The 24,296-nt window shown below is 33.1% G+C and overlaps 1 protein-coding gene across 6 annotated transcripts in view; it reads right to left on the reverse strand.

The window, feature by feature from the left end:
- Window positions 1–24,296, reverse strand: part of PAM (peptidylglycine alpha-amidating monooxygenase) — a 362,537-nt gene that overhangs the window by 73,599 nt on the left and 264,642 nt on the right. For all 6 annotated transcript variants that reach the window (XM_031968924.1, XM_031968914.1, XM_031968908.1 and 3 more), the window contains 2 exons: window positions 10,508–10,695; window positions 9,226–9,297 (listed from right to left, as the gene is read on the reverse strand). In XM_031968924.1, coding sequence (XP_031824784.1) covers window positions 9,226–9,297; window positions 10,508–10,695 — 260 coding nt within the window. The remainder of the gene's footprint in view (window positions 1–9,225; window positions 9,298–10,507; window positions 10,696–24,296) is intronic.

Here is a 24,296-nt window from a genome sequence, read left to right on the forward strand (position 1 = left end):
CACAATGGTCAATAGTTTTTGGGATAAAAATCCAGTGACTTTTTTTTTCACACCTGTAATTTAACTACATACTAGGAAAATTGCTTATGGCAGGTGCAATATATGAAGCATTTTAGTACTAGCCCTAACTTTTGTTTCTAAACCATGGAGTATATTGGTCATTTCTCTATATCCTTTGTGGGGTGACTGCAGTTCAAGAAAATAATACTCTATTTCAAATCAAATAACCTATGTTTGAATCATAACACATATACTACATGTTTTAAAATTTAATTTTTAGAACTAAAAATTGTCAACTTTAGGCAAAGCCTTTTCCTCCTCCAGGCCTCAATTTCTTTATCTAATCACATAGACTAAATGATTCCCAAATTTCTTTTTAATTCCAAGTCTAAGGTTCTATAATCCTAAGGACAAACCTCATAAAAGGGAGCTAAGGAAATTTAGGAGGAAGCCCCAGGATCTCCTCCAGACTTTTGAGATTTTTTTTGAGGATTTGCTTCCAGCTGTTTGTGGATTTGATATTCAAATGAGGCCAAAAATCACCAACATAGGGTAAGTGATCTTCATGGACAAAGCATGTTATTCCAGATTTTTTCAGAGGAAGAAAGTTTAGAAGTACTTAATTGGTGATACTTTTTCAAAAGGGAGAGCTGATATACTATTTCAAATTTCTGATTACTACTATCACCACCATCACTACTACTCCTACTATTATTTTTTTTAATGAAAAAAAGCATTCGTCAAATTTTCCCACTCATTCTTCTTTCTACTTTTAGGGACAAATGCATGTCAAAGTGAGTGATTTTATGGTAAATCAGCATGCGTGTCAGAAAAGCTCACTTAGATCATAAACATAAACAATGGAATTTTCAGGCCTTCTAAATTAATCTAAGGGGGTCCTCTAGGCCAGCAGTGGCAACTTGGGAAGAGCATTGTGTTAGCCCATGGGAAACTTTTATATCTATACCTTTTCCTGTGATATTTACTTAAACACAAATTGGGTCGTGTTTATGACACTTCTCTTTGTGGATATCAGTACTTGCTGATGAAGAAACCACAGAGGATCAATATATTTAGTAATTGGAAGGAAACAAAATGCCCATTATCTGTAGTATGAAGATAAGTTATAAACAATATCTTTTTTTATTTGTAGTCAAATCACATTACTTTCTGACATACTTTTAAGATTAAAATTCCATCTTCCATTCAGTTGCTAAAGTGATTTTCTTAAAGCACAGTTTCATGATACTCTCTCATTTGATCTCCAAGATCAAATACAAAATCCTCTGTTCAAAGTCCTTCATGGTGCTTTGTTTTTCTTCCTCCTACCATCCCTTAACTTTTCCCAATATTTTTACACCGTACTCGTTGTTGTGTACTTTTCAATCCAAATGATATTGACCTTATTGTTTCTTGAGTAATATATTCTATGTCTTAGCTCAGGGCATTTTTTTCTGACTGTTCCCTTTACTGGATTGATTTCCTTCATCTTAATCTCTAGGCTTCTCCTATTTCCTTCAAGTCCCAATTAAAACCCTTCATTCTAAAGGAAGCTTTTCTCAATCCTATCAATACTAGAGCCTTCCCTTTTTTGATTATTTTCCATTTAGTATATATACAGTTTGTTTGATATGGTTGCTCCCATGTTGTCTTTCTCATTAGACTATAAGCTCCTACTGTCTTTGCCATTCTTCCTATCCAAAGCATTTTAAATGGGGTTTGGTACATGGTAGGTATTTAACATGCTTACTGAATGAATGATCAACGGTTTGAGATTCAAATAAAAGAAACATTCTAGTGTCCAAGGAATTTTAACCTTCACAGAACTTGTTTATAAATTATAAATAATTAGATGCAATTACTGGAAGGAAAAAAATGTTCAAAAGCATTTGGTTTGTACAACCAAACCTTTTAAAAGTCTATTATTCAGAAAAGAGCAAGAATAAAAATCTACCAATTAAGATTTCACTTATATATAAAAGAAATTTTCCTTGATACCAGTTTTCTAGAACTTCTGATGTTTTACAACTAACTGAAAATGGGAAGCTCAGTGAAGCTTCTGTTTGCACTGAAACACAGTGATAGTGATGCAGCTGTCAAATATAGTCTTATACCAAATGATCTGTATATAACTATTGCTCTTTGGGAATTCTCATATAGCAGCTACTTTTTAATGGCACACATTTTGCTGTCTTTATATAGCACTAAATTAACTTGTTTTTTGTCTGTATATGTTTCAGTCAGATTATTATGAATATTTTTCATATCATTACAGTTAGCAATGATTTTTATGGCTAAAACAAATTGCTTCTAATTCTAGCAACTTTAAGTCAATAAGTTGATACTTATCTTTTAAAATTCATACCCACTGGGTATTAGAGCCAATAGACTTTTCATTGGTTAAACTTGTACATATATACAAATACATGTATATTTATGCTCATGCATACATAAATATACATAGTACAATTATTTTAGAAAACAAAGTTTACTGAATAAACTGCTGCAAAAATTGCAGTGCTAAAATGTCTAGATTTTTAAAAATGCCTTTATCTTTTCTGTTTGACAGTTTAAAAAGGACAGTTTTTTTTGACAATGAAGACAATGCTACAATAAGCATAAAATTAATAATGATCTTTTTTAAAAAATGAAATGTTTTGCAAAAAATATATTGACTGAAGCAGTTAGATGGTGCAGTGGATAGAGTGCTGGCCCTGAAGTCAGGAGGACCTGAGTTCAAATCTGACTTCAGACACTTAATACTTCCTAGCTTTGTGACCCTGGGCAAGTCACTTAGCCCCAATTGCCTCAGCTAAAACTACATAAATAAATAAGTAAATAGAAAATTAAAAAATATATAGACTATCAATAACTAACTAAAGTTTCTAGATAACCATAATTAAATTAATTTCAAAGCTTAAAGTACCAAAACCAATTTTTTAGATACATCTATTAGTATTTTTTTTCCTAGTCTCATAGTGTATGCATTCTTTTCTTCTGGTGTTATGTTTGCTTTTTCAATTATATTGTTTCATGAGATAGGATTATCTAGTGGATAACAAGTACCTGTGTAGTCAGAAATATCTGAGTTTTTGACACATCTGCATTGTATAACCAGAGGCAAGAAAATTAATCTCTCAATTTTCTACACAACTTTCTAAGACCATAAATTACAAATGACTTGCTAACCTGCATCAGTGGAGAGTGTTTTCATATCAGGAGTTTCCTAAACTGATGAAATCCCCCAAACAGACCATTTTTCTTCTCCTTACCTGCCCAAATCATTAAGGTCTTTCCATAATTCTTTTTATTCTTCACACTTAGTTTTAACTAAATCATAGCATTCGGTTTCATTAAAGTAGTCCAGTTTAAATAAATGTCACCCACTTCTTGGAATTTGATTGCTTTTAGATTTTTGCTTATAAAATCTTTACACTGAAAGCTCTTTTTAACTTTTCCAGGATATTGTTTCAGTAATGAGGTTATGACATAAAAAGGTTAACTGATTTTTGAATTACCATATGGTCAGATTGTTCTCCTAAACCAATTGGGAAATTTCCTATTTTACCATTCATGAATGAGTGTACCTTTTTTCTCCACAATTTCTATTTTTGCAGTTTTCAATTATTTTTGAAAATTCGTATTTTGACCCTAGCACACTAATGACTTATTTGCCAAGCAGAGAGAAATAATGGCCAAAATGGGTTAGACTATAAATTCTTTAGTAAAATATTATGAAGTATGGTATATAATTATAAGAAGATTTATCTCATAAAGCAGAAATAAGGAATCGTGGATAACACTGGTTTAAATAAAGCTTGAGAAGAGATCCAACAGTGGTTCCAAAGGCTTTTAAGAAAGTAAAGGAATATATACTTCAACAACAATGCTATATGATGATCAATTCTGATGGACGTGGCCCTCTTCAACAATGAGATGAACCAAATCAGCTCCAATAGAGCAGTGATGAATTGAACCAGCTACACCCAGCAAAAGAACTCTGGGAGATGACTATGAACCACTACATAGAATTCCCAATCCCTCTATTTTTGTCCTCCTGCATTTTTGATTTCCTTCACAGGCTAATTGTATACTATTTCAAACTCTGATTTTTTTTTGTACAGCAAAATAACTGTTAGGACATATATGCTTTAACATACTTAACATGTATTGGTCAACCTGCCATCAAGGGGAGGGGATGGGAGGAAGGAGGGGAAAAGTTGGAACAAAAAGTTTGGCAATTGTCAATGCTGTAAAATTACTCATGCATATAACTTGTAAATAAAAAGTTATAATAAAAAAATAAATAAAATAAGCAAGGAAAGGAAAGAAAATACAAAAAAAGAAATGGAAGAAAAATAATACATAGAAGAAAAATGAAAATTATCTGCAAAATTTTGTGACAAATTAAACTTGCTATAAAATATAATTGAATCACCACACTTGGACTCTCACATCAGAATCCTGGATTGCTATAGAGAAAGTAGAAAAGCTAATGGACAGAAGAAATATGGTAAAATCATCCAGAGGAAATCTATGCCTAATGTGACAAAGTTGTGCCAATATTAAGAAAGGAATTGATTCACAAGACAAGGAAAGGAATGTATCAGAGATATAAACAAATCTTGCAATAGAAATAAAAAAGACAACCTGGGAAATATCAATAACTATTGACATTCATGACTATTTTTTCATCAATATCAAAACCTTCTTAAGAATCATCTACACTTAGATAAAGGGAATCCTCATTGAAGATATTAGTAAGAAGATTATATTTTGTAAGTGATGTTTTAAAACAGATGACATCTTTACCATCTTTCAACTGAGTGAAAGATATACACAACACAAGATCCTACTGTTTTGATCTAAGGTGTATATAAAAAACATTTGATTTACCAGAGCAAAATGCCACTTTAAAAGGTTTTGTCCAGTAAGGGGTATCCCAATTCATTTACCAAAATTGTTCAAAATTCTTTAAAATATAAGCATAGAAATTACCTTCTTAAATGATTATCAGATCATTAATAAAATTAAGGCATAAAAGGGGAAGTGTAATCTCATTAAAAAGTATTCAACACTATAATGAAAGAAATTCAGTATAGATCTAATTGAAGAAGGATTTGAATGTGGAAATCCTCCATCCATTGTATTAGTTGCATGAAAAGATATGAAAGTATTCAGAATTTGACCAAATGGATGAAAAAATGTGTACTTCCCAAATTATGATAAGCAATAAGATGGCTAACCTAAGAACTCTATATGTAAATCTTGTCTAGACAGAACAAATGAACAATAAATCAGTCCCAAAATTAAACAGATGAAAGAGAGCAGGCTGGACTGCTTTTAGGAAATTTCAAAACTCTTTTAATGATCTTAAGTTTTTCTTGGAAAGAAAGATCCATCTCAGCAATATTTTTCAAGTATTTGTTGTTTTTTTTAATAACTATGAGGCATGGAACACAATATTCCCCAAAGAACTGAAAATTAATGTCACATACAGGGCAATGGAAAAGGTACATGGTGGGTGTGAGCAAGTTGTAAAATGTATACTTGTAACATGTCACATGTAATGTGTATGTATGTATGTAATATATGTATGTAATGTAATGTATGTAATAATGAGATAATTTGAAGAACTGGAATAAAATTTGTTTTCAGAGAAATGCATGATAGAAAGAGTAGGGCTAATCATGTGATGAGAGTAAAAGATGACAAAATGAAAGCCCAAATACTCTATTAGACTTTTGATCTTGGGTAAAGACAAGGAAGGCATCCAGAAAATTAGATAAACTTGCTATGGCAAACTCCTGGGAGAACATGGACAAGAGCTGTACATGATGCTCAGGCAAAGACGGATTGGAAACTATCACTGCAAGAAATATCCAGATCTTTTAGGATGATAATCCATTTGTGAAAATTTGAGTGTTATGGACCAAGTCAATGACTCAGGTTCAGGAATAAAATGAAATGCAACTTTTGTGGACCATCTGATAATTGACAAAAGGAGGTTTACTCAACAATAGCATAGATTGTTAGCTCAATAGCTCAATATGGATAGTGTATGGATTCAATTGAGCATTGCTTTTTTGCCACCTTATATCATAATAAATGAGGCAATTTATGCCAATTTATGCCAAGTTTTATGGGGCAATTTGGACCAAAACAAAAATTTACTCATGTGTTTATTAAGGAAAAACAGAGGAGACATTCTTGACTGGTTTTATGGGTAATGGCAAAAGAAATCAAGAAGAAATGAACACTTTATGGATACTACAATTCATATGGATTTTCCTAGTGAGTTGTCTTTTAAATTGATTGGATAATTCCAAAAGAATAATATTTGATTATTTTTTTCAGAAAAAAGGATCAAAAACCTGAGGGAGGAATTTTTATTTAATCCCATTGGATTCTATACAGGAAATGATAAACTCAGATTCTATAGGAAGGAAAACAATCTTTCAATGCACAAGATCCTAAAAAGAGATAAATGCTTCATTTATTAATATGGTGCTATATAAATATGTGTAGGGATGTATATATTCTATTACAAGTAGTATTAATTCAATCAGATTTTTTAGCAGGAAGGGACACTTGCTGTTGTACAATTCCAAGAAGTAAAGCTATCCTATGAGGTTTTTCTCTGATAAAATTTCTTAAAATATCTCCGTATAATTTCTCATATATTGTGGATTGTTCACACCTGCCATAAACCTCTTCCTTTTTTTTGGTTATCTTTAGCTTTGGTTATTTGGAAACTCTGTTGGTCCATGCCTGCCATATGATACTACAGGTAGAACACTGGCATTATTAATCAATCAGTAAGCATTTATTAGTTACCTACTATGTTTGCTAAAGGCTGGGGATATGAAAACAAAATCTACTTCCTTCAATGAATCACAATTTTCTGGGGAGAGACACAACATGTTCATAGATAAATGAATACATGATACTAATAACTATGCAATTTTACAGTTGCCATTAACAACTAGCAGAATCTGGACAGATTTCTTTTAGTAAATATTATTGAGATAATTTTTTAAGAGAATTAGGAGGTCTGATAAGAGGTTTGAATGAACCTTGCTGATTGGATTCTTTTTTTAAAATTTCCCATTTGTATTTCTTTTCTTTCTTGTTACCTCAGGATTCTTGGTAGAATAAGGAGGGGTTTAAGTGGTATTTAATAATTGGTGAAGGAATTAAGGAAGAGTTGATTCCTTTGGTGTTCTTATTATTCATCCATCTTACCAGAAGCTTTTCAGTTTATAGCCGACCTAGAACTAATATAAAACATTAATTCAAATAGCAGTTTTTTATGTTAAGAGATGGAAATCTTAAGTATTTTAGAAGGATTCTTTTTTATTTGTTGCTGCTCTGGAGCTTTTTATTGGCTCTGAAAAATTCAGAGGTGGCTAAAAGCAGTTTCTGTGGCCTTACACTAGAAATGAGTTTACCTCTAACTTCTCTGTAAGAGAGAAGACAAAGGAAGCACCATAATCCTAAGATTTCAGATCACTCTTGTCAAGGAGTTGTATGACACAACAAGAGGTACTATTTGCTTTTTTTGTTTTCTTTCTTTTTTATTCAGATTTCCTGGAGACAGATAGTTACATTCAGGATGAAGAGGGAATTTATAGACAGAAACAGACACTGGAATCAGCATCAATCAGAAGCAAATGAGGGCTGGTGGGTACCATGACTCTCTTTCTAGCCTTTCCTTTTTAGTTCATGATTGTGAAATGGAAAATTAATATGAGTTCCCCATTCCTTTTCAGGAGCGGCAAGTAGTTGAGATTTTATTTTTCACATCTGTTGATCTGGAAAGGAAACCTTGGCTTATGTATGCTTATTCCATGTACAATAAACTTTTAAGTATCTGCATTTTTAGAAAGTGATTTGAGAGGCCCTAAAGACTCTAGGGAGGTTTCAAATTTTAATATTTTAATATTTAATATTTTGATCAATATGCCATTTTATTTCCTCCTATATTAGATTGAGACCGGGGAAAAGCCTATGCAGGTGAGATGTCACATTGAGGATGAGGAAACCTGCCAACATTCTTAGGCTATGAAATAGTCTTAGATGTTTGTGTGCTTAGAATACCACCAAAGATAGGCTCAAGCATTTCAATCTGAGCTACTTTAAACTCCCTTACCTGGATAATTAACCCAAAACCCACTGCCTTTCTATAATAGATAAGTGGAAAGGGTAGTAGCGAGCCATAGTGTAAAATTTGTAATTAAAATGTCATAGATACTGTATCTTAGTCCCAATAGCCACAGACCTGACACTATAAGATATCGCCATCTTCCAAACACCTAAGAGAAAGAAGTATTTTCTGGAGAGAAATGGTTCCTTAAAACACAAAACTATTCCCCAAAATAGATTAATGAAAGTTATCTTTCAGTATTCTACATGTAGGATATGACCACACATTTAAAACATTTCAACATAAAACAAACGGAGTTTAAAATGGTACCTTCTCCTTCACAAAGTGTGCATAGTACTAAAACATAGCAAAGTAGGTAACAGTGGAAAGAGTGCTGGGTTTAAAATCAAGAAGACTCCTCTTCCTGAATTCAAATCTGGTCTCAGACACTTACTAAGTAAGTCACTTAATCCTGTTTGCCTCAGTTTTCTTATCTGTAAAATGAATTGGAGAATGGAAATAGCAAGCCACTCCAGTACGTTTCACCAAAAGAACCTCAACTAGGGTTACAAAGAGTCAGACATGACTGAAAAACAACTAAGCAATAACAACAAAAAATAAGTTCAAAAAGAGCAGCATTTCTGATTTCTCTTGACCAAAGGAATAACATACACATTTTCAAAAACAATTATCTTTGTCATATACTTCACTCATATATCAAAAATACAAAGAAATGAAAAATTTTAGAGAACATGATATTTTCAAAAGCAGTTGTCTTCAATGACCATGTTTGTATTTTTAGGGGGAGTTACCATATGTCAATTGTTGTTCCAAAATGAAGTGATTTTTTTTTAAATAAAGAAAAATCTACTGGGGCTAAGATTAAATAATGAAATTTCCCAATAAGGCAAAAATATAATAATTAACCAATTCTTTATGATATTCACATTGTAAAAAAAATCAGAGCAATATTAAGTAGAGAAGAAAGCTTTGCCAGAATAACAGCAAAGAACTTTAGCATATTGTTATCTGTTTGGGTAAAGAATTTATTGAAAAACAAAACAAAAATAAAATCTTACCCTGATCTAATACCTCTTCTTCTTCTCGTTTTGGTTGCTGTAGTAAAGAAGAATGGTCTTTATTCTCTGTCCCTGTAAATTATTAAAGAATGTAAAGATAACTTTGTAATACATATATTATAAAACATTATCACATATATTTAACACATATATAAAAATCACCCTAAATAATTTATTACATATGCATCAACAAAAGAAACCATTACCCAATGCTATATGGATTTCCAAAACACTAGCAATAAGCATATTCCTGGTAGAAGTTCATTAATTTACACTAAATGAACTTCGTACCAGGCATATTGGAGATTACAATGAATTATCAGATTTTATCATTCATTCATCATTCACACAGCAATGAAAACAATTGGCTATATATCTATATATGAATAAAAATATATATATGTATGTATGTATATATGCTCCATTCATTTTTACATATACAGTTTATTTGGAGTAGTTTATAACGTGTCACAGCATCATACAAATTTATAGAATGTATACTTTATATTGTTCTGATCAAGAACTAAGTACATGAGCTAATTGCTTTCAATTAATCTTTCCTAACAAAAGAAAGATAAAAATGTTCTTGGAATTTAAGAATTGAGCAAGTAGGACTTGTTAAGATCTCAACATACTTAATCTAATAGATTAAAGTATGAAGTTTGCAAATAAGCAAAAAAAAAAATCAAGAGTCACAGCTTGGAAATGGAATGATGAATGAGGGACATGAAGAGAAGACTTGGTCATAAATACCTTGTAAATTCAAAATTTCTCCTTATGTTAATATTGTCATTAATTGACAGATTAAGGATTTTGAAGGAGACTTTATCATTTTGTCTGTCAAAACTTTGGAAAATGATGCTGATTTATGACAAAAAGGCAAAAATAGCAAACCTTAATGAAATAGGTAAAAAGCTCAGAGAAGTCCAAATTCATATAATTAACCTAATATGATTAATTTAAAATAATATCACAGAAGGACAAAATACATGAGAAGTTACTTGGCATAGTAGATAAGGATATGATCTTGTAGTCAAAAGGATCGGGGTTAAGTTTTGTCTTTGGTATATACAAGCTGAGTGATCATGGAAAATGTTCTTAACCCTTTCAACTTTCTAACACTGTAAATTAAAAATGAGTTGCTGGTCTACATGATTAAAGGGAATTTATACAGAAGGAGTTCCCTTAAGCAATAAAAATCACTGGCTCCAAAACCCTCCAAAAATAAATAATAACCATGAAAATAGTATAATATTGTGTTTAGTCTTAAAGTAAAATTTACCTTTGTGATGATGTCCATGCATCATTAACATATCAGATTTTACTGGTATGGGAATATTAGCCTCTGGTGGTATGGTTTTGAATATTGCTGGATCTACATTCTGTGTACAGGTCATAAAAGAGACTGCATGCTTGGCTTCCATGTAATACATAATGTACAAATTACACATTTCATCACTGGATGTCCCTCTAATGGGGGAAGGAAGAAAGGAGAGAAGGAGGAGAGGTAGAGAATATGAATTAGTAGGTACACCAAATCAGCTGTTTACATAAATTTTATTTTTAATTCACATGAATCAAGAAAAATGGGCCAGCACTGAATTAAGGGTAATAATATAGTAATAATATTTTATAGCTTGCATTAAAAACACATCATACTTTAATATCAATAGTTTATGTATAATGACTTCTTTCCATTTAATCATGAAGAATAATAGTTTGCAGCTACTCCATGGATAGCCCTGAGATATCATAGAGATGACATATCAAGTTATTAAGCTATTGATTTTCCTCTTCCCCATTTTATTTTAGTCTTTTCAGTTCTTCCATTTGGTATTAAATCACAGGAATGGCAAGATGATTTTTTTTTCATAACAAATGTTGTACATTAGTCTATTTTAGAACTTTTCAACATAGATAGCAAATCCATCTAATAATTCATTAAAATAATTATTTTTTATCTTAGGACTTATAATTTTGTTAACTCTCCTAGTTCTCTACTTAAATCTTGGTCAAATACATTAGGATACATGGAAAAGTATTAACCCTGAATATACTTGGGATTTTTTCTTGATATTTGACCAAGCAATACAATCAAATGTTTCTACAGGATAGAAAATAAAATTGTTTGTAGGAACAATGAATTTGGCATCAAGAGACCTTAGTATGAATCTTGGCTATGAAACAAGTGCAATTTTTATCAAGTCACTTAATTAGCTATTCTAATAATTTTTCCTAATTTGTGAAATGAGATAGTTGAACTAAATGACTGATATAGTATATTACAGCTCTTTAACAGAGATTAAAATCTCCCCCCCCTTTTTTGGGTGGGGGGAAGGGGCAAATAGATCATAATTTGGGATTTTAAAAATGGTCAGTTATTTCCTAGACTGAAAGACTTCCTTAAGCCATATGGACCATAATATATAGTTTATTGCTATATCTAAAACTATTTATCTACTAAGTCTTTGAGATTTCAATATTTGAATTTTTCATGGAAGTTTAATATATTAAAGTCAAGAGAATATCTTAAAATTACTGTTCATAATGTTCCAGCAAAGAAGCCTACACTCAAAAAAAAAAAAGGTTGGGAACCCACTGTTTATTACTTTGAAACATATCAATGCTGACTTTTCTATCAGTGTCATGCAGCATATTCACTGTAGTGACAGTAATGAAACCATCTATGGAAGCAGAAAAAAAAAAGACAATCCCAGCAACCAATAACTCTGTTTCAAAAGGGGATTTAGTTCCTTTAAGCTAATTTGGAGTCCTTTTGAGATTCACAGAAAATGAATTCCTGTCCCAGAAAATTCTGTGAACACATAAAAAGAAAAGTCATAACATTTCTTTGTATTTGAATCTGATATCTGTCCATTGCAATTGTCTCTTCTATAAAATATCAAGTTACTGATGTGCATCCTCAAAATAGACCTGTTCACTAGTCATATCTTCGTAGTGACAAATACCATTTTAGAAAATATATTTTAACAGTCTTTTTGTTGGCTAAAAAAAAAATTCCACCAAAAAAAAAAGTGTTATAAAATGGCTAGTGTGAATATGAGTCAGAGAATGTCAAGACATTATCTTTTTTCTCACTATCCAGAATGAGGGCTGAGATGAAAGGGGAGAAAAAGAATTAAACAGTCCCAGCTCAGTGAACAACTAAACTTCCTTACAAAAACAGAAAACAATATATCCAAACAACCTTTTCAAATTAATGAGTGGAAAAACCAGTATGAATATGATTGTGATCTACAGATTCACTAAGTCTAATGGTAGAACTTGGGCACTATCTTATGTATAATGTTTATTTGGCAACTTCAAGTCTGAACTTTTGCAATGTAAAGAAGTACAGAAGTGCAAACAATATTCAGCTTAATTTCCTTAGTTGTAAACAAAACAATAACCATAAATGTAATTGAGATCATCTGAACTGTTGAATTGGGAGGGGATCAATTATGGGAAAAATGTATTTTTTGAAATCTGACTGTGATATTGTTATGTAATGAAAACAACACAGGAATGGGAATCAGGAGACCTATCTACATTCTAGTTTTGAATAGGTAACTATAAATAGGTATTACGTTGGACAAATCAATATATGAATTACGTTCATACCTAAAATGATGGGGCTAGGAATCTAGGAACTGATCTGGCTCTCCCCCATATCTATCATCTAATACTGCAGTACTAACATAGCTACAAAAATAAATAATCTATTTAAATATCCAATTAAAGGAGGCAGACAAAATCCCATATTTATTCTCTTATTACAGAAAAATCCATTCAGAATTAAGCTAATTTGGACAAAGACCACTTTTGAAATGAGAAAGCCAAAGACAAATGTTCTGCTACTGTATATTTGGAGATTTTTTCTTTAATAAAGATTTGAATGAAGACTTTAAGATTCTACTTCTGTAAACATTATTAGAGTATAAAAAAATTAAAATACAGAAATTGGGTTCAAAAGGATTTCAGGTATATCAGCTCACAGCAAGTATAATTTATTTCAGACAAATGCAAAGTGATTAATCTGTGAGCATGGAACCTAAATAGAGAAATGGGTCAAATCACAAAGTCATCTAGCTAAATAATTATGAAGAGGATTAACAATGTATGGCATGAGGAAACAGTACAATAACCATTATATTATAATATAGTCCTGGAGAAGGAAATAAAATGCTAGGCAGTCATAGAGAGGATTGCAGAAAAAAAAATGGTAATGTTATCTTCTGATGAACTAAAAATCATCACAAAAAGAATGGCTTATTGCATTAGAAAGGTTATGCTAAATGAAACAAAGGTGATATTAAATTTCATATTTGAAAAGTGTCCATTATTAACAAAGCTAGAAAAACAAGAAAAATGATAGATTTTTCTCAAAAAGGAACATGTTTTATGTCTCACAAGCAATTTTTCATGATCATTGGTTTTCTTTTTTAATCTTTCATGATTTTATGTCAAGTTATTAGGAGCAACATGACATAGTGAATAGAAAATGGACATCAAAGCCAGAAAAAAGCAAGGTGTGAGACCTGCTTTTGATACATCCTGGAGATTTGATTTAGGGCAAGTCCCTTTACCTCTCAATCTCCTGAACAATTCTCCAGGACTCCATGCCGCAGAGAGGGTGCTAACCTTCATTAAGAGGGATGATCTTATTTTGACTTTCATGGGGAAGAGAAAGTTGGGAATGGACACTTATGGATAAAATAAGTGTGAAAACATCAGATGGAGACTGGTATGTGGATATTGATTTTATATGGAGGAGGGAATGATGTGAACCTATGATTTCACTATTACACGGAACTTCCTAGGGAAACTGCTTTATCTACAGATTGGTTTTGTGACTGGGTAACACATTTAATCTTCCAGGGTCTCCTGACAAGTCTTTAACATTATAATTTGTGGAGAAAATACTTAACCACATACATTTATGGAGGAAGCTCCTCAGTAGGATCCCCCAATAAGGATGAAATCATAGTTGATTTAAAACAGTCAATTAAAGTTATAGTTAGTCAAAGACAAGCTATGTCTTTGGGGATGTAATACAATTTTCTTTTGAGGATATAAGATGACATACTTCAAATACTAGTAGAAAGTCCTTCTATACAAAGCATAGCTACAAAGATCTTCTTTCATAATGCATGGTAATAGGAATTTAGAAAACGTGAAGTATTTTCAAATCAGACATCCTGAACTAGATCACAAAAGATGAGAGGAAATAAAGGATTTGAGCTTTAAACAGATGAAGGAAAGACCTTCTTCTCCCCCTCCCCTCCTCATACATTCTGAGATCACAGATCTGATCTCTTGAAGTATCAAAGAATCAGCCACTTTAAGCTCACACATCCAATGGACTTCCTCCCCTCCCAACATATTAACACTATAAGATCCCAGAGGATCAAATCTCTTGTTTGTGTCATCATCAGATGCTGATGAGGGGATTTAGGTTTTCTCTGGATACTAATTTTCATTTTTGAGTCCAATTATTTTCCCTTTTCCTAGTAAGGTTCCTGAAACACTCATTTAAATTTAACTTGAAGGTTGATTTGTAATTCAGCTTTGCAGCTAAACAGAACAAGCTGGGGTGAAATAGTTACCCTACTTAAACTGGTAAATTCATTGAACTCACAATAATGTAATGCATCACTTGAGTCTTTATAAATTGTGATGCTACTAAGCTGTTTCTGGTGCAGTCATCTATAACTCAGTGTTTCAGTTGAATATTTCATTTCTCCTCATGCAGTAAAGTACTAATATGAGAAGTTCTGTTTTGATAAATGCAGCTCAAAGACAATATTAGATAAGTCATTTAATATCTCTAAGACTCAGTTTTTTCATGTATGAAATAGGGATAATAAAACATGTACTACCTACTTCACCAGGATGACCATGAAAATAAAGGTCAGGAGGGCATTTTATCACTCTCACTTGAACTATATGACAATAGGCTCTAAAGAGGTCTCTTTGAAGTCAGTCTCTCCTCTTTCCAAATCATCTTCTACAATTCAGGGGTCCTCAAACTACGGCCAGCGGGCCAGATGCGGCAGTTGAGGACGATTATCCCTCTTACCCAGGGCTATAAAGTTTCTTTATTTAAAGACCCACAAAACAAAAGTTTTTGTTTTTACTATAGTCCGGCCCTCCAACAGTCTGAAGGACAGTGAACTGACCCCCTATTTAAAAAGTTTGAGGAACCCTGTATCTACATGGATGCCAAAATGATATTCCTAAGATATGGAGCTGACCATGTTACTCCCTTGTTCAAGAAGTTTCAATGATTCTCTATAACCTCTAGAACAGAAGTTCTTAACTTATAGTTTACAGATTTTCAAGGGGTCTGTGGATAGATTTCAGGATTCTAGAAAAAGGAAAAAAAAATTACATCTCTATTTTCATTAATATCTAAGTGAAATTTAGCAATTTCTCCAATTATTTAAAAACATCATTCTGAGAAGCCAGAAATCCACAGGCTTTATCAGCCTGGTAAAGAGGTTCATGACCTTAAAAAAGATTAAATCATCAATAAGCATTCATTAAGTACTTACTATATGCAAAGTTATATACTAGGTTTTGGAGAGACAAAAACAAAAATCAAACAGTTTCTGACTACAAGGAGTTCACATTTTTCTGGAAGAAAATAACATATTACACGTGGCACAATGGGTAGATCAAGAATCCTAGAATCAAGAAAAACTGAGTTCAAATCCTGATTCAGATACCTACTAGCTGTATGACCCTGGGCAAGTGATTTAATTTGTTTTTCTGTTTCCTCCTCTGTAAAAATGAGCTGGAAAAGAAAATGGCAAAGCTGTCTAGTATTTCTGCCAACAAAAACCCAAGTGGGATCACCAAGAGTCAGACATGATTAAAACAACTGAACAACAACACAACAACAAATTAACAAAGCAATCTTAGGTTGAAGGGAGAATATTAATATCTTACATAGAAGGTAAGACCTGGGCTGAAACTTTATGGAAGTTTGGAATTCCAAAAGGTAGAACTGAAAACCTAGAGCATTTTGTCATGGAGAACCTCTCTAGAAAGGCATGGGGATAGGAAATAGAATGCTTCATTTGGAAAATATTAAGAAAGGCAGTTTTTTTTGAGGCAGGGAGAGAATTAGTCTGCCTTTCTAGTAATACTAAATAAGACTGGAAAGAACCAGATTGTAAAAGGCCTTAATCTTTGGGACGATATGCCATCACTGAAAATTCTTGAGATGAGACAAGAGATTTTCAGACATTCCCTATATTTAAGAATATTAATTTGGAATATGTATGGAAGATATATTAGAGAGGGAAGAGAATAAACTAATTAAGAATTTGTTGTAATAACCCAGGCAAGAGCTAACAAGAATCTGAATTAGAGACATAGCCATGTGAGTGGAGGGAGGGGGACAACTATGAAAGTAGAATCAATAAGACTTGGCAGATCATTGCATATGATGAATTAAGGAAAAGTAAAGAGTTGGGGATAACTCTCATCTTTCAGGTCTTCATAATTGGAAGAAAGGCTACACTGTTAATAGAAATAGGTAAATAAGAAGAGATTGGTTTAGAGTAAAAGCTAATGAACTCTGCTTTGGTTCTATTTCATTTGATATGCCTTTGGACCATGCAGGTAGAGATATTCTGCAGGAATATGCTATCATGGAACTAGAGCTCAGTATAGAGTGATGAGGATTGAATATGCAGACAATTAAAGATCATAACATACTTTTTCATCATAGAAATAATAAAGACACACATCAGAGTTGATGAGATGACCAAGATAGTATGGAAAGACAACATGTCTTAGGATGGATTTTGGTAGAACATTAATGTGTGGATAATGATCTTATCAAGGACGGTGAAAGGAAATAGATAGGCAGGATGTAATCCAGGAGATTCTGAAAACCCAAGGTGGGAAGAGCATTCTGGAATTGGGGTTCTTGCAAGAAGGTTGAGTAGGATGAGGACTAAGGAAAAAAAGCAGTGGATTTAGCATTTGAGATGTCCTTCACAACTTTAGAAAGACTGATTTTAGTTAAATGGTGGGGGCGGCTTGATGTCACACTGCTGGATAAAAGGAGATTAAAAATTAGTGGGAGATAACAAGATGGAAAGAGATTGGAGGCAAATTCCAATTAAGTTTTCATTTATAGTAAATACATAAGAACTTAATGCTGATGAAATATTTATTCCTTAAAATACATCGTCATTCATATTACCTAACATTTTCTAGTATTCTTTAAATGTTTTCATAGATATAATGTATCAGTCATATTATAAAAATATTATGCTTTTGGTTTAGTTATTATGAAGATCATTGAAATCTTTAGGATTTTGAGCTGCTAGTTCTGCTCCAGCATAAAGGCTCTTTCCATAAATGAAAAAAGCAATGGGCACGGTTGAAAAAACTGGATTTGGCATCAGAGATAGCACATTCTGCTTCCAACTCTGCCATTTGGTACTTGGGTGACCTTGGGCTAATCACCATTCTCTATGCCTGTTTTCTCACTTGTAAAACTGAACTAGATGGTTTTTAAGATCCATTTCAATTCTAAATCTGTGAACTAATGAAGTATTCAAGTTGGCATGCAACAGTTTCGAGATTTTCTTTCATATATTAATTCAATAACCATTTGTTAAGTTCCTATTATGTACAAAACAGTGAGCATAGTACAAAGGGAGCAAAATGATTTATTAAAACATGAGATTCTTGTAATAGAATTTATAATCTAACAGAAATAAATATGAAATACTATGTAATAAGTAGTACAAAATAAAATATAATGAACCCTTTGGGGAGGTAAAAAGTGCTCTTATTCAAGGTTGTATAAATATTGAATTGATTAGCACTTTTTTTTTTGCTTCAGCATTTGCCATTAATTAGAGAACTGCCATGTAAGATATGTAATGCCATGAGGCATATTATTTAATTTTCTAAGGACTGATTATTTCTAATGTCAGCACTGTAGGACTCAGTAAAAATCTGGGTAAGATAAATTACTCATATTTACTTTTCTAAAGGAGTACAGAATATCTGCATTAAAAATAAAACAAATTCCTATCTACTTCCATAAAAACTTGTTTGTTTTGTTTTTAAACTTTAAACCTTGTCAAAGAGTTTACCCTATTAATTAATGGTAACCATTTAAGATCTATTCTTAATACAATGCATTGGAATGGCATATATTGTAGTTATCAGCTTTTTTCTTAAAAGCATCTCTTATTAGGAAGCTGATAATACCTCAGATTCATACAGTGCTTTACAATTTGTGAGGGGCTTATGAAGTGAGGAATGTCAATATTATTCCTATTTTACACATAAGGAATCTGATGCTATGAGAAATTATATGATTGCCTAAATCTGCTAAGTGGTAGATATAGAAGGACTTCAAAACTGTTTTCTAACTACAATGCAATTCCTGCATACCAGAATAGGATGCAGAACTCTCTCTTAGCTTCTCCATATATCCTTCATAATACAGATTTATATTCAGTCTGAGGGGAGAATGAAGCCACTAAGGATAGCAACTAATAATATAATCTTTCTGTACTACTTTAAAATATTCTACACTCTAAGGAACAACTGCTTACCATAACAATAGGGCTACTACCTTGTGATAAGCTGCTGACCCCTTTGCACCATGTCTCTAGGATCCATACATCCTAGTATACTTTAGGCACAAATCTGTGGCCAGTATTTATAGAAATTCAGTTTTGACAAATATATATCTTTATCTGGAGATGAGAAGATAAAGTAACAGTATTCAAATATTTGAAAGATTATCATTTGGAAGAAGGATTTGGCTTACTGCGTTTTACCACAAAAGGCAAAAGCAGGAAGAAGAAGTAAAGATACAAACAGCCTTAAGTTAAGGTAAAAATGGAAGGGGGTACCCAAGAGAATCACTAGGATTTTCCTCATGAAGGCCTTCAAATCAAAAGGGTAGATACTTGGCAGGTATCCTGTTAAGCAGATAGAATCAAATGTATGGCCTTCTAGCCATATTCAACCTGAACTAAATTAATATATTGTTCACTACCTGATTTTAATGTGTTGTTATAGTAATAAAAAAATGCATAAAAATGTGGTTTTCTAAGTCAATGTGGTCTGCAGAGTTTATTGTATACAATTTAATGCTCTCATTCCTATTTAAGTTTGACCTCATAGGTATAGAGATTCTTTTTCAGGTAAGGGTTTGAAAAGGTCTTTTCTAATTTAGAAATTCTGCTAATTTTATAATATAGAATACAATGTACTATTTACAGAAGAAAACTGCATAGACCCTTCCCTCAAGGAGGAAATTTTAATCCATTAATTTTTTTAAGGTTTACATTTTGCCATTTACTCATTTGGGATTCTATTGCTGCCTATTTTGATTTTATCAACTAGTTAACAAAAGGAGAAAAAATTCTCACCCCACATAATTCATAGAATGAGGAATACCATTTGATTAACTTCATTCATTCTTTCTAGTGCAGAGTGTTGAACTTAGAATTAGGAAAACCTGAATTTTATTCCTGCCTCAGTCACTTACTACCTTATAATACTGAATAAGACATTAAACCTCCTGTGCTTCACTTTTCTCATTTATAAAATGGAGGTAATAATGGACATATCTTTCAGGGTTGTTAGGAGGATATAATTAATATATGTAAATTACTTTACAAAACATAAAGTTTTATAGAAATGCTTATTATTATTATTCAATAAAGATTTATTAAACACCTTTGATATGTAACATACCATATATGTGGCTATGAGGTGGCTATGAGTGGAGAAGATTATATAATAATAAATATGCCTTCAAGGAGCTTAAAATTTAGTATAGATCATAAATTATACACACAAAGAAATAAAATTGGAATCAGAATTTTTTAAATGTTTAAAAGAGCTTTCAGATTAGATAAAGGCAAGATTGTGTCTATTAAAAGCTGGGCATTAGGGAAAGGTTAAATAAACCTGCACTAATTATTTTTTCAGCTAAGGTGACTAGTGCCTAATTCTAGCCATCTGTCTCATTAGAATAAAGTGTTTGTTTTCTAAGCCCTAATTATCTATAGACTAGCAAGAGATTTCAATAGCAGGAACACTCAGGAAGATTACATGGAACTAGAAGCAACGGGTAGGATTTGATGTAAGGAAAAACTTAGAAACAATTAGAGCTATACAAATGTGGAATGTGCTGCCTCAGGGGGAGTAGGTTGCCCTTTCAGGCAGTCTGAATGAAACTTGGTCACATTGTGGAAATTTCTATCTGGGAAGCCTTGGAATTAGATGGCAGCTGGAGTCTTTTCCACTTCTGAGGGTCAGTGATTCCATGTGATTCTGTGGAACTATTACCTTCCTAAAAGTGAGAAGCATATAAAATATTTATTTAGTACCAACCAATTACTGCTGTTGAAGTATATTCCAGAGAGCCTTGGTTGTTTACCATTCCACTGAAAAAAATATAATCACTAATATATATTACAATATAAACTGAATAAAGTTTTCAGAATATTGCTTTTTTTCAATAACCAGCTTAATTTGTCATTTCTTTCTATTTCACTCTTGGCACAGAGCAGCATTTTACTTAACTCTCAGGAGTTTTACAAAAGGGTAGATTACTCTAGCAATTTTAAGGTGTTATTTTAGAGTAGAATGAATAGCTTCAAAATGACTAGAATCATTTTAGAGTCATGAGCAATAAAGAGGACTGTAGAGACCACTTAAGACACCTTTCCCAGAGTCATACCAAGTCATCAATTTTGGGATAGCAAAGCTATTTCACAGAGAAAAGTTAAATGGTAGCTTTCAGGATCTCACTGACTGTCCAAGGCAACACTCCAAATTGTTAAGGAGCATTAAAATAACAATTCTCCTTTCTAACTGACTCTAACAACATGTCATCCAAATAGGATGAGAATAGAGTAAGCCATATGAACCACTATCATCCATTTGGCAGCAACTAGGACCCAATAATAGGCAAGCGATTTTTAAGAAAAGTGACTACTTCAGGTAGCTTATAGTTCCAGAACTCTTAACTATCATTTAATCTGGCAACTTCTTGGTGCCTACCAGAGGCAGTCTGGTTCTTATGGAAAGAAACTTCCAAGAGCATAAGTTACAGAGAAGCATGAGGATTGACAAAGAAAGCCTATTTTGGTTTTCACTTAAAAGAGGAAGATTATAAACTGAATCAGTACATAGGAGCCATCAAAGTAGTTAAGTAAGGAATGTGCATTCTCTAAAACCCAAGGCATTCAACAAAACACTGGGCTTCTATTTAAAAAGTAGAGAAGCGAGTGCCAGTTTATTATGACCTATATCTGAAATCATTTGGTTTCTTCCTATCCAGCATATTTCCGCAAATTAACCTGAATGGGTTAGATCCTGAAATTTTTAAGATTCATTCTCTCACCCTTTAGCTCCCTTATGAGCCATCATTTAATTTAGGAACTCTGCCATTATGGTCTCATCCAACCCAGTCACACAAGCATTAGGTCATCAGTTTTGGAGTAGCCATTCATGCCTTCAGGATATGGGGACTATTTCAGATCTCTGTCCAAACTGTGGCAATTTTGATGAGGTTTAGGTTTTGGGGTTCCCTTTAGTCAGGAAAAAAATATGATGAGGTCTAGATTGAGGATTGTCAAGGAACCAAATGATGAGATCAGAGTTCCTGGGGGTAAGGGAGTTAAATGATAAGGCCTAGTGGCAGGTTTGGGGTTCAGGGAACCAAATGGAGAGATTTGGCTCCCCTACACCCACTTAGGATTCAGCGCAGGGCAAGGAGTTTTGGGAACTCCCCTTCTGGCGCAAAGATTCTTCATAAAGGAATTTACAAACTCAGAAAAGCTAGACTGATAAAAGGTTTATTATAGGCATTGGGAAGTAAAGTTCAGAGAAATCCCAACAGAGAGGCATAAAGTCTCGTTAAGGAAATAGGTGAGGATAAAGAGAAGGTAGCACCAGAAGAGAATATTATCCCAGTGGACAGAGGTTTGCTATGCCAGGGAGAAAGAGTTTCCTTGGCATTATAGCTCCTCTGCAAGGATTGAGCCCCAAGTTGGATCTTTTTATCTACAAGCTGGGTACCTTCAGCTTGAGCTGGAATTAAAGAGAAAATCTTCAATTGAATAGGGTTGGAATTCTTTAGCTCAGGACTCAACCAGCTCCACCTGGATAAACCACTTTATCTGATTCCCTGGGCCTCTCACTGAGGAAGGGTGGAAGGAGATTTTCTCCTTCAAGGAGCTTCAGGTGCTTTACCTCATGGCTCATTCCCAAAGTCAGAGAGAGAGAAAGAGAAAGAGTTTTGGGGCTCCTCTCATCAATATGGAGAGGAATTCCAATAAACCTGAGGAAGGATGGTAAAATTATATAAAATATATCCCCACGTTAAATCACTAGTCTTCACCATGACAGTACAGAAAGCAATATTAATTGTTATCAATGATTACATACCTCTTGACCAAGGCCTGGATTACATTATCCAGCATATAAAATCAGGAATAGCTGACACAATCAGCATAAGAACTTTATTCAGCTACTGATAATGTTTTATAAATTGCCAGTCACCATCTGCCTTCTTCATTGGCCATAGAGTATTATCATAAACAGAGTTTGTGTATCAAAATACTCTGGCCTGCATCTCCCACCAATAGGGAGGAAATAATCACTTCTGCCTTAAGGCATGATCCTAATAAAAAATGCATTCACCTTTGCCTGTAATTGCCAAGTACACAAGGACAATTTATTCTCATTTTCCTTATACTGGCAATCCTGCTTTTCTAAAATTGTTAAAAAGAGCCAAGGGATACTTTTTCTATTCTTTTACTTTCTCAGTAAGCTACTTAAGCATCCATCATGACAAACCTGCAGGAGGGGAGAATAAATAGGAGCTCCATCCTATTCCCACAGAGAGTTCCTCATATACCCCTATATAAACTGTAGCTGCAAGATACCAGACAACAAAATCCTTTATCTATCCATCAAATCGCCTGAGGCTTCCGTTCTTACTCACCACTCTTCCTTGACTTCAATAACTAATTTAACCAGAAAGGCATTGCAAATACCACCTACTGACCATGCCAGATATTCTGGTCCAGGTCTAACTCACATCAGTTTCCTGATTTAAGGTCAGGGTTAGAATGTAGTAAAGTACTTGGGGATCATTAAATGTAATAAAAATGACTTTCCCAACACCAATGGACAAAAAGGATATAATCCTAAAGTTAAAACGTATACTAATTCAAACAAAATGTTACCATCCTCTGCCTCCATGTTCACTATGGCAATTAGCCACAGTTAGAAAGGTGTCCTTAAAGGGTTTTTAAGAGTTCCACTAAAATTTTCCAAGCACCAACTAAACCTTTATAATAAACTGAAATGTTTATATCTTAGGGGAGGGTAAGAGAGCCAAACCTATTATTCAACGCCCAATTCCTTGTTCCAACTAAACTTTAAGAATGGTCTCTTTGCTTCATTCCAACACAAACAAAACAAGTGGTAGTAATCACAATAGTTTCTACATTGTAGAGAGGTCATCAGACCAGTAAGATCATAGGTAAGAACAACAAAAAATATATATAGATTTTCTGTCAGATGGTGGAATCAAAACACAAATGAAAAATTTGCTCCTGCCTTTATGGAACTTATATTCTACAATCAAATTTTTATTTCTTATGGAGTAATACATTTGACATTAGAAATAGAGACTGGACCTATGATTTCCTTGACTTAGGAAAGTACTGGGGAAAGCAATTTCTCCCTACCCATTCTAATCTTATAAATAATCATTTTTATTTATACTTTTAAATGTCTGTTTTCTATAACGTCTCACACACACACACACACACACACACATACACACACACGCACACACATGTAGTGCTCATTACTACTGGTGTTACAAAAGAACATTTGACCTTAGAGAGCAGGATTGGAATGACCACATGGCTGATCTTGTTTTTGAAGGAAAAAGGACAATGTAGCTCAGGTAATGGTATGGCTAGCTAGAGCTCCTGGGTATGTTGTGTTTGTCACACTTTTGGCCACACACAGAAGCTACTCCCTTCAACAGAACAGAG

The sequence above is a fragment of the Sarcophilus harrisii genome, chromosome 1, assembly GCF_902635505.1.
Source record: "Sarcophilus harrisii chromosome 1, mSarHar1.11, whole genome shotgun sequence".
NCBI classification, from domain to species: domain Eukaryota; kingdom Metazoa; phylum Chordata; class Mammalia; order Dasyuromorphia; family Dasyuridae; genus Sarcophilus; species Sarcophilus harrisii.